Source organism: Paralichthys olivaceus, chromosome 18 (assembly GCF_024713975.1).
Source record: "Paralichthys olivaceus isolate ysfri-2021 chromosome 18, ASM2471397v2, whole genome shotgun sequence".
In the NCBI taxonomy this organism is placed as follows: domain Eukaryota; kingdom Metazoa; phylum Chordata; class Actinopteri; order Pleuronectiformes; family Paralichthyidae; genus Paralichthys; species Paralichthys olivaceus.
In genome coordinates, this window is record NC_091110.1 from 7,895,331 (window position 1) to 7,907,362 (window position 12,032).

The 12,032-nt window shown below is 41.6% G+C and overlaps 1 protein-coding gene across 1 annotated transcript in view; it reads right to left on the reverse strand.

The window, feature by feature from the left end:
- The window catches only part of col27a1a (collagen, type XXVII, alpha 1a), a 65,313-nt gene that overhangs the window by 36,267 nt on the left and 17,014 nt on the right, over positions 1-12,032 (reverse strand). Inside the window, exons 5-8 of the mRNA XM_020081628.2 lie at positions 8,944-8,997; positions 6,925-6,978; positions 6,746-6,799; positions 238-282 (exon numbers count right to left, since the gene is read on the reverse strand). Of these exons, the coding sequence (XP_019937187.2) occupies positions 238-282; positions 6,746-6,799; positions 6,925-6,978; positions 8,944-8,997 (207 nt within the window). The remainder of the gene's footprint in view (positions 1-237; positions 283-6,745; positions 6,800-6,924; positions 6,979-8,943; positions 8,998-12,032) is intronic.

Consider the following 12,032-nt stretch of genomic DNA (forward strand, 5'->3'; position numbering starts at 1 on the left):
TTGAATTTTGGAGCAGATCCAAATACATTTTCACTTTCTTTAATATGGGGCTGGGGTTGTTAGCCTTGGTGGAGGTATGCACTCTCTGAGTACCCTGATTGTTTATTTTAGAATCACATTATCTTGGCTGGAGTAAAGGCAATGTTGTATTTTTTCATGTGAAGTGTTAATAGGAGTGTGAAAAAGAGTCTTAAAGCCATTGAAAACACCATCTATGAAATGGATAAAGATACTTACGGGCTCTCCAGGGAGACCAGGTGGACCAGGGTAACCTCTCTGTCCCTATACAGACAAACATGAGACAAGTGAGTTGAATGGAGAAGCAAACACACAATAGACAAAAAAAACCCCTCTGTAACAGTTACCAGATAAGGAAAAAATGTCTCGCTTGGTGTGGGGATGACAAGTGGAGTTTTGTGCAAAGTAAAAAAAAAATCATGTTAACACTCAAAGCACCAACAGACAAGTCCAGTGCCATATGCAAAGAATCAATCTGTTCTCCTGTCAAGGGATCAGACTTTCCACTAGCTGTGTTCTCAGAGAAATTGTGCAGTGGAGGCCGTGCCAGGATCGCGGCATGTTGAGGATATAAATGCCTTCCTGTGTGAGTCAGATAGCAGGTCTCTCCCTTTGCCTGTGCAGCAGACTACAACACCGAAGACAGCCTGACAAAGTGCTTTTCCAAAGTTCTGCTGACTTCAGCAACTCATCCCACCAACAAAAAGAGACAGAAAAACTAAATCAAAGGTGGCCACAGTTTGATAGATTGACAGAGCTACAGAGGAAAAAAGACGAAAAGAAAGAGGGAGAAAAAAGCTAAATAAAAACAGAAGGCCAAAGAAAGGACAGATTCCCGTTGTCCCATTTTCCTAAGCCACAGCACCAACACACTGAGCCAAGACTCCTTCCAAGAGTTCCTGTAAACCATCCTTTAGCTCCGTCATCTGACTGCACAGCATCCCTCTGCTCATTATGTTACACAATCACTCTCGCTGGCTGACAACTTCATACCAGCACTTTAAAACACCATTGTCAGCTTTATGCTCCACAGTCTGCATTTTTATTACGGATGGAAACTGTGTCAACAACACATTTATTTTGCAATATTACAATAATCTCAAAATGCATCTATCGTCAAATTAGTCTCTCTATATCTCAGCGATATCTAAGCAATCTTTTAGGTTACTTCTCCCCTCGCTGTCACTTCACATCATGTGTTTCACATCATCAAAAGGACATGCTTGGAGCTGGGATGAAATTAAATGAGTGACACATGTATTTTCATCAACAAACCAAACAGAGATGTCTCCAGGTGTTGACAGACCACTGCTGTCAAAGAGCAACACATGCAGGATAACGTGTGTGTTCGTGTTTTCCACATTTTTGTGAAAGCCCAATTGGTAACCAGTTTCGTGGAGAGAGCAGGGATGGGTGCACTTTGCAGACACATGGCGCCTGTGCCTGACCTCTTGAAAATTTCCACTTTGAATTTAACAATTATGACAACACTCTGTTAGTTATTTCTAATTTGCTACCTACATGTGTCTGAATCTGAATGTCCTCTGTTTATTTGAACCTTCTTGACCTAACCATCTTTTCAGGAGACAGTCACCTGACGCCTTTCTCATGGAATGCAAACACATGTGTACATGAGCAAAGGCAGGCGGAGAAACACACACACACACACACACATCCGCACGTACTCACACACAAAGATGCATGTACACAGCCATCTTATTACATGGCTTACTTATAGTACAAACATGTGTAGCGGCTTATGTTCCCTTATGTTCCCAAGCTGTGCTGTGGGGTCTAGAAAGCCACACACACACACACACACACACACACTCACACACTGGGTCCTGGGTTTTAACCATAGCCTTCCAACCTCAACTCGACCATGTCAGATCCTTATCTCACTCATTATGAGCTTGCAAATGAGAGCAGCCATTCCCTCCAGCCCGATTGTGTTTACAGTGCCACTTACTTAATGATCATGTGTGTTCAATCTGATAAAACCCACCATGGTTTTCATTCACAGAAGCTTCCCTAGTAGCACCCTGCGAGCACCCCTTCCACCGCATTCTACCCACTAACGCTAAGAACATTTTGGTTACAAAATAAAAGACAATGACGATTGCCAATGATATCCCAACCCTCTTACTTCTAACTATGCACTCTTTAATCTGTGGATCTTCATAAGAGCACGGGCCTGAAATCCAGTAACAACTGTAACAACACAAATGAATAATAATAAGTGTTCCATTGTCTGCAGACGTTTGCCACTTGCCTCATTTATCTCCGCTTTCATCTTTCCACCTCTCTCTCTCCAAAATCACCCTACAGCATGGAACCTGCATGATTGCTCAGAGTAATCATCCAGCTCCATGCATGTGCTGCATGCACGGCAGAATATGAATCCGTCCACGCGGATGTCTGGCCAGGGACAGACGAAACAAACAAATGCACAAACCTCTACCAAGCAATTGGATTAAAATATAGCCCCTGTGGAAAAACATCCCTCGGCTCATCCCCCAGTCTGGACCGCAATCTCAGCAGCGTGTTTACTTGCTTCACTATTAAACCAATAGCATGGTGGAAAACGGAGCAATGATTTATTGTACTTCTTGTGAAACATGCAATGAAAATGACAGTTGATTTGAATTCTTCCATAATTACAATGTGGATGTGAATTAGTTAGTTTGAACAGTCAGCAGGAGCTAAATGGAGAGAGTTTGGTTTGGAACGGTCTTCAGACAGAACAGGAGCTTCAGACAGATTAATGCTGCACTCTCTTGTTTAAAGGAAGGAAATGAGTGCGATTAAAATTCTCTTTAGCCCCTGCATGGAAATTGCAGTGTGTTGTTCTACCTTGAAAGTTATAAGATGTTCATGTTAGGAGAAGTAAAGGAAAACTATCTAACCTACAGTGGAAATAGCCATTGGACAATCCACTATGACAATACATTTACAGTTCAATTACCTACACAAACAAGTCAATTTGACTTGCAATAAAGAGACAATAATTATGGGTCTCTACACAATGTTGACCATTATTGACCCGACTAACCCTCACAAATGTGTGCACAGACAGGAGTATATATGAAAAGCACATGCACAAGCTTACTAACCACTGAGCCTACATGAAGGTTTAGCTGAGACAACAATGTTACTCTTGGCTCTTGTAGTCTTTATACAACACTTAGATATTCTCAACCAATTCTTGGCTTGGAAATTAATGAACATATTTCTCAAAACATACAAATCTTAGATATGATACCCACTGATAATTGGTGTCCAAATTAAACAATCTTTAAAATCTGTTTATCCATGAAACTGCACATTCCAAAGCTCTGACTACGTACCCTAAAAAGTCTAGTTATAAAAACACAGGGTATAATGAATGAAAACACAAACCTTTTCAGACTAAACATGTCCTTGCCATAATGTAAAGTTAATAAGTGTAAATTCACATTCAACAACTTTGTGGGTGATAATACATAAACATGTTTGATTGTTCCAAACCATCAAAAGAGCAGAAGCTAGCAGCCAAAGCCAGTTAATACATGAAGCAGTCCTCTCCTCCGTCCTTTAACTATGGACGTTATTCAAAATGCTTGTGAATGGAGTGAAGACGAAACCAATCCAAGTTAACACACTAACGCAGCTTCGCAATTGGCACCCATCTTGTTCTATTCAACATTTTTGTTGTTGCTGTGTTTTAGGACGTGAAATAACAAGCGGAGGATGTGACATGAGCTGGACGATCTCAGTCAAATCTCAATGTGAAAACTGGAGACACATGCTAATACCATGTGTAATAAAAATCAGGTTATGCAATATGTATACAAGACACTTTTTAATGCCATGGTGTAGATGGAGTCAAAACTTGTAAGAACGTGTGGTCAAAACCCTGTAACTGAAAGCTGGGTTACAGGGCTATTAGACACTATGTCATGGCTTTCGGGGAGAAAAAGCAGAGGTAGTGGGAAAGACAGACGAAGAAAAAAAATATAGAAAAAGTGAGAAGAGACAGATCAACTAGCAGCATGAATAGACTCAGAAAAAGGAAGGATGGAAGCAGTAAGGTGAGACATGTGGCTTGTAATGGGGCCTTGTAGTTGAGGTTTGGCCTTGTGTGTGTGTGTGTCCCCTCTCCCTGACCCTGCCTACCATACTGAAAATCCATTCAGAGTCTGCTTGGTAGAACAAATGTTGTACAGAGTGGAACATGCTTGGCTTGTCTGCCTGTGTAAAATCACACTCTCCTATCACACGTTCAAAGGACCACTGCTTTCTCCATTAGTTTTCAACGGAAAACTGGAAGAATCCAGCCAAATACCAGAATTCCCGGTCTAAGTATCAAGCTAAGGCTGATTTAGAGCCTGTATGTATGTGTGTGTGTATTTGGGTGAACGTGCGAGTGAGATGGGGAAGGTGAAAAGGAAAAATACTGCAGAGAACAGAGGAAAAGCTGCTGTATTCCCGTTTTCCTAAACCACAGCTTCAGTGCAACGTGCCAAGCATGCGAGACAGAGCAAGTCAAACAGCTAGCGGGGTGAGGAGGAAGAAACAGCACATGGGTGTTTCAGGGTGGCCTGCAACTGCTGTGTAATTGCACTGAAAGTAATCGTCGCCTTCCACTTAGCACTGATGTTGCACTAGGCCTCAGTGTCTCAGTGGAGAGACCTGCATCAGGGAACGCCTGGGACTTTCCACCTGAGCTGACCGAAAAGGAACAGAACAAAGCCTGTTTCGAGACACAGCCTGTGCTCTGACAGCAGTCTACATGTTGACTCACACCTTGGTCATAGAGCTGTGATGTGAAGGCTTGTTGGATCAAGATTCATTTAAGACAATGCTGTTGAGTCTACATTGTTGACTGCAGGATGGAAATGGGTTAATAAACCTCTTTGTTTGTGTACATGAGGGAAGCTGACTGCTTGTGGTTAATTTAACAAGTTTCCTCCACAGTCATCAAACCTGCGGTTCATTGACCAGTACCTGAGGCATGCTCTCATGATGTCAGAGTGTGTGTTGATGAGGTTGCTACAGCAACGACTTTCCAGACATGAGAGTGTGAGGTCATTCTGATAGACGCCTAATGAGCCCTAATGTGGCTTTATTAAGACATCCGACTGAGCTCATTTCAGTGTAGACTGGTACAGGGTGTATATGTAGCCTATCTGCCCTTTCTGAGATGATCTTAGCTTTATGATAATTTGTGACCAATCTCACATCAGGAGTCAATCCTGGATCTATGCTCCCTCACCTGCAGCTCTGATTCACATGTCACATGTCTGACTTTCTGATCGTCGTCAAATCACTTCTAAGACTTATTTAGTTAGAAAGGAATCTGTAAATGTTTTCCACTAGCTTTTCATTTTCCATTCTTACTGAGTGTGTGTGAAATAGAGAGACATACACATACAAATGGACACACACACACACACACACACACAGAAATGGTGATTCCTAACAAAAGCCATATGTTAGGCTTGAGGCAGGCGGCCAACTAGACTCCAGTACTTACAGAGGGCTGCAGCTCTGAGACGACAGTGAATACAGAGGCACTTCTGCTGAGATGCATAAAATCTTCTTGCTTTATTTAATTACCCAACCAATTCTTCCAGTTTGCTTGAAATATGTGCATGACTCAGTTCTATTCAGTACTTAGTGTATCTGACAACAGATGATGAGATTTTCTGCAACCATGAGATGTGTATTCACATCAGGTAGTTTGGGAAAAGGTGAAACAGAGGATTTTAGTTCAGATATGGGGAGCACACATGACATGTAATTGTGAGGAACTTCAGTGTTCACATGTACCTCCAGATATCTTCAAAACCACATATACCTGTCATGTTACATTTGTATTTAAACTTTTTGTTTTGTTTTAACAATAATGTTCGACCAATTCAATTTTCTCCACTACCTATTACACTTAACCATTAGCCTACTTTTAGCTAGCTTTTTCAAAATTATAATTTAATTGCAACACTATGATTCTGGTATTTATATGTTTTCAAATGAGCTTTTTCCATACATCCTATGGCCACTGTGCAGTTTGCGTCTATATGATGTCACTGCATGTACACAATCATGGAGAATGACAAACAATGCACATTCTCCTCTGGATTTACTCTTGGTCTGTTTTTCACTGCTGTTTAGAAGCTTGATCTGTCCCACTTCACCCTCCTCACAATCACAAATCACTCAAATCGTGACTTAAGTAACATCTAAAAGATACAAGCAATGAGCATGAGAGCGTGTTTCCCCCATGCTCTTTCCACTGATGACAAAAACCTCCCCCTCGACAGATTTCCTGCCAACATTAAGACCCCTCTGTGCAGGATCCAGCAAACACAGATGGAAGAAATGGTGAACAGAGAACTGGGTTATATATACACACACACACACACACACACACACACACACACACACACACACACACACACACACACACACAGATGAAAAAGCAAAACAAAAAACAGCAACAATGCAGAAACAATACAAATCATAATTAAGGGCTATGAAATCAGTCAAATGACTCATACTAACTTTATTTGTATGGGCATTTCCACACAAATAACCTATTATATAACTATTAAAAGTTTTAAAAGCACCATGCTCACTCACAACAACAATTTGGCACTCTTGTGTTCAATATTTAAGAACATTTAATTTTTTATTTAAATGTATTTGCTAAAAGGTTCTTGGATCGACCTGAGATATTCAGTCTTACCTTTCGGCCGTCTTGTCCAGTCAGTCCAACCGGGCCAATAATCCCTGAGTCTCCCTGGGACACAAAGTGAGAATGTTAACAGGCAATACTGCAAGACTGGCTGGCTAGCACAAAGACCAATCATAAATGGACAATGTTACAAACTAATGTAGCATATAAGAATCTGAGGGGCGTAATACCTTATCTCCTTTGGGTGCTGGCCCAGGTGAGATGCCAGGGTCTCCTTTTCTCCCCTAAAAGAAAAAAAACAAAGGTGGACTTTGTGTGGGTGAAACTCCTTAATTGATTTCAATCTCTGAGAGCAACTGATAAAATCATTTTAGGTAAATTACTTCACAAGCCAACACCTTTCATTTGGCCAGAAGAGAGGACAATGGTTACAAAAGCAAACATATTAGATAACAGACGACTAAAATTGATGAAAAACAAGAGGACTGAGTTATAATGTGACGGATTAATTCACAGAACGATTCATACAGATGCTTTTCTAAGCCACGGTGCATTATGTGGTTTCAGTGGCCCTCCAGTCGCACACACCACGCCTGATTGTCAGCGGGTAACAATAACGGGGCCTCAGCACATCAAAGCTACAGACTGGAAATTACTTTGACTCTCCCTCTTTCCCCTCAGACCCCTACTATTTACAACCTTGTTTCATTTATTAACGATGAAAGAGCAGAAGTTGTGGTGCACCCTGGGACATCAAACACCTCACAATCATTCTCTCAATGTACCTGCCAGTTATAAGAGGCCTGGCATTATGGCACCATTCCCATTATAGGGATTCACTGAGGCAAGGTCTGAAATCTTTTCCACTTTTTTCACTCCAGCGGAGCATGGTATACAACAATGGTTCACTGCAAGACTCGAACCAGGGACTTATATAAGGTTATGTAATATTAACCTTTAGGAAATAGTCTTGGGAAACGTGCGTATTCAGCTTTGCATAATGACTGGAAACAGCTAAATCTAATACTAGTAAAATCTAACAAAAAACACTTACTAGTGCCTATAAAGGCCAACAATTACTTTGTTGGGAGGTAGTGTGTTCCTAGGCTGCTCCTAGCCAAGAAATAGTCGGGCATACCCCCACATAAAGCCACAAATTATCCATTTTACTCACTTTTGTGCAATCAAACAAATACAGTCTTAATTAATGAGCTTTAAATGCACTTGAAGGTTAACTTTATTATATTTGGATAGAGCCACACAACTCTGTATTTGGCTGTTTTCAGTTTTTGTACTAAGCTGTACGTCCACAGCTACAGATTCTACCTTATACCTTATTATAGCTAGCTAGCTAGATTTACCGTACCAACAAAGAAAAAGAAGAAAGCAAATTGAGCAAAGGGAATTTTCCAAAATGAACTATTCCTTTAACCAAAAGGTCAGTGAATGCCCCGAGTAGTATTTTGTGCCAAGAACCTGCCCAGACACTGGCCGGGACCACAGATAATCTTTGTTAAAACTTTCTGGCGAGATCATAGCAGATAAGAGTAAAAATTAGGGCCGTAATAAATGGAAGTATTTTGGGAAAACTGAGGAATGTAATTGAATAAACAGAGAGGGAAAAGAGAAGGAAAAATATAAATTACAGCAGTGAGACAACAATAAACACAGCCCCTGACCTGGGGAGGTCAGAGGCTGTGTTTGATGGGGGTGGACAATGTGCAACCATAGTAGTCATTTATGTAAGGCATTTCTATAATGCACTTTAAATACAGGTAGTGCTCCTCACTATGTGCTCTGAGCACATATATATATATATAATGCCAGAGGTCAGGGGTGTTCGCATACATCAGCCCAGACAATCAGAAGAGGAACATAGAGAATCTTTTGGGGGGGGCAAGGACACCTCCAGTTCACACATTAAATCAGACAGATTTATTTGGCATTCTCACTTTCAGAGTTGTATGTCTTTTCTCTGAGCTCTGATAAATCAAGTCCAACAGCCGAGGTGATCTGCTCAGTATTTGGTATTGTTGTGTTTGTTGGGTAACTAACTCCAGGTGGAGCTGCACTTCTTCTGCCATAAAACTCCATCACCCTTGTTGCTCTTTATGGAGTCAAATTAGCAGAAGAGCGAGTACATAATGGTTTCATGTGGAAAACTTAACATGGCTGCTGGGCTTTTGGCAAAACAAAGGGGCAGACTTATTTGTGATCAAGACTTAGGACTTGTAGACTTTGTAAGATACCTTGAGCCCAGGTGGACCAGATCGGCCAGGGTTTCCATGGGGACCAGGAGCGCCCTATGGAGAAAGCCAGAAAGAGGAAAAAAATATTCAAACGCTGATCAAGATCTCTATCAGTCTTCATAAAGAGATAGAGCTGATGCAGTCTGTAGGTTTGCTACTGTGAATGAAAGCAGAGAAAGGGGGGCACAGACTGTCTGGAGAACCTCAGTCTGCGTGCTTCTTTAACCTATTTTCCTATACATCAACTCTATGTGTGTGTGTGTGTGTGTGTGTGTTGAGTTGGGGGTAGAAGCTTATGGAAAATGGGGCTCTGTGAAGCAGTTCCACCATATGGATGTGGTTTTCCTGCTCCTTGTTGCCTAACACTCCTCATCACACCCCCCCCCCCTCCACACACGCGCACAAAAACACACATTTGCCAAGCCTACTAATGAGTAATGCAGATCACCCTGTATCATAACATTTTGAATTCCTCTGCCGGTGTGTATTTCTGTCTGCATTGGCTGTTGCTGACTAAAGGAACATTATTGTTTCTGAAAGCAAACAAAGTGAAATCTACAGTAGCAGCATAATGGTAATGTGAACCATCACACCTTGTCCAGAGCCCCCCCTTGGCAGGTTTAGCACAACACCTTTAGAAGCCAGAGAATAATTCTCAAACATTGTCTTTGGTTTACTCAAGAATCATAAAAACAGAAGATGATTTGTTACCCCTCCCCTCCATCCATCCATCTCTCTGACAGTCTCTTTCTCTGATTTACTTTTTCAGACTTTTTCCTGTGGATCTCCGTCCTAGCTCCTGCCCTCCATGTGGAGTGGCACCCTTGGGCCCCTAATTCACCCCCCACCACCGGCGTACTAGGTCAAGGGTCAAACGAGTCAGAGAGGGTGGAAAAAAAAAAACACAACTGCTTTAAGAGCCGGGTCAGTGAGTTTCACTGGGGTGAGTCAAATCAAATCAGGAAGCCATTATGTTAGCGATCTACTCAGCAGCATCAAAAAGCAACCTCATAACGGATGTCCAGACAGGCAGGGGCAAAAAGAGTAATCAGGGGATTTGGGCTGGGTCATACAACTCGACAAATAAGCTCTTTGAACAAAGCTGAAACACAGACATGCAGGTCGGGTGCAGACATGACAACATAAATGCCTCCCTCCTGTCAGAGTGTTCCTTTATGACAGACATGTCTGATTCACCTGAGAGGCGGCACCTCATGAATGAGCAGAACATAAGTCAGCGTGCACTGTTATCTCTGATGAGTGAATCACAGAACGCTTCGGATTTCCAAACAGATTCGTAGCTAAAAAAAGTTATCATATACTCTGAAGACCTGATTTGTTTTTCTAACTTGTTCTGTTGTACACAGAACATATTTCCATTCCAAGGATTCTCAGGATTTATAGATCTCACCTCCTTCCCTCTCACACACGCTCTTCCCCCTTTCATTTTCGGTTTGTACACAGCTGGCGTTCCCTCGAGAGCCACTGTGCCCAGACAGTGTTGAGCTGCCCTGTTGTGCCTTAAATAAACTAAAACAAACTAGACATGTTTGAATTACATGCTTCAAAATTAACCCTGCGGTTCAACCACAGCTTGGGCAGTGCACTGGTAGGCACAGGCTGGCACAAACATTCGGCCCTGCACCCTCGCCTCCATGTTGTGGCCCTTCCTTCTCACAACAGGTGTCTAATTAGAGAAGAGCAGGGTGGGGTGCACACAAGCTCAGGGCTATCAAATGAAAGAAACCACCAGGCTCTGAACAGCAATGCAGGGCGTTACTGTGGTTCCTGTGGAAATAATACTGCTCGCTCTGTGCAGTTCATACCCATTCTAAGTTGAGACCAAATTGTCATAATTTAAACAAATGGCAGTTCCTAATGTTTCAAGTTATGGTAAGGTGCGTGCAGCCTGCTCTGTGGTATAAATATCTGTTCTTGAATCTGCACAATTTTACATTAACACCATATGTGCAAGTTAAAGCCAAGACATATTTTAAAATATACATGGTGCATCTTAAATCTTGATGCATGATATCACCCCCAAGGTTAGGTTCCCACAAATAATATTTTAGATGAGCCCATTTAATGGGCCACGTTGTAAAGTAGTAGTCTGACTTTCAACACCGGCTCGTAACTCTTTAAATGTATAAACAGTGACCGTATTAAAGATAAAAGAGAGTCTGTATGATGCTGTGCCAAATTAGAGCCGTAGGGGCAATGTCTGGCTAACTAACATCAGATCAAGAGCACATATGAAACTGCTGGACGTCTTCATAATTAAAGATCCCAGTCAGCACACATCATATACACATGCACAAACACACACTGAAATATTTCACTATGCATTAAAGTCCCAATAGCATGCCTTGCCATGGCTGAATGAAACGAGCAGCTCACAGCAACATAAATTAAATATCATAACAGAAGCAGACCTGGCAAATGAATTACACTGCTGGTCAAACGTCAAACATTTTTATTTATTTGCTTCGACAGCCAAAGTTTTTCGAGTTAAACGCAGCATGCAGGCAGTGACCAGAGCATGTCAGGAAGGAAATCGTAAGTACTCCAAAATTATTATTTAGGCATTTTTCAACAATAACAGTAATAACTCATAATGGCTGGGACCACTTCTTAAAATTACAACGGAAACCTAGCGCTATAGCTTTATGCCAAACTTTTAAAATCTGGTATTAAAAAATGTATTGAAGCATTTAAAGCAGGAATTGGAAGTACAGTGTGTGCTTTTTACTCTCCTGGAGCCAATTACAGTAATGTTCCATATACGAAGTTTACACTAGGGATTAGACGAACCCTTAAAAAGCGTCACCTGGTGTTACCAGCACACAGCAACACTCTGCCATAACAACTCATTTCAAAGTTATTTGTAATAATATCTTACAAGGTTACAAAATGTCCATCTGGAGTCTGTGCAGGTGAAGCAATGTGATTTATTTGTGACAGGGCAACGATTTGAAGGGGGAGCATGAGGAAAGATGGGTGACAGTTTTTTTTTACCCAGACAAAGACCCTATTGACCCAGTAGTTTCCAGACGATGGGCTACATGCAGCCATTCCCCGGATAGATACAG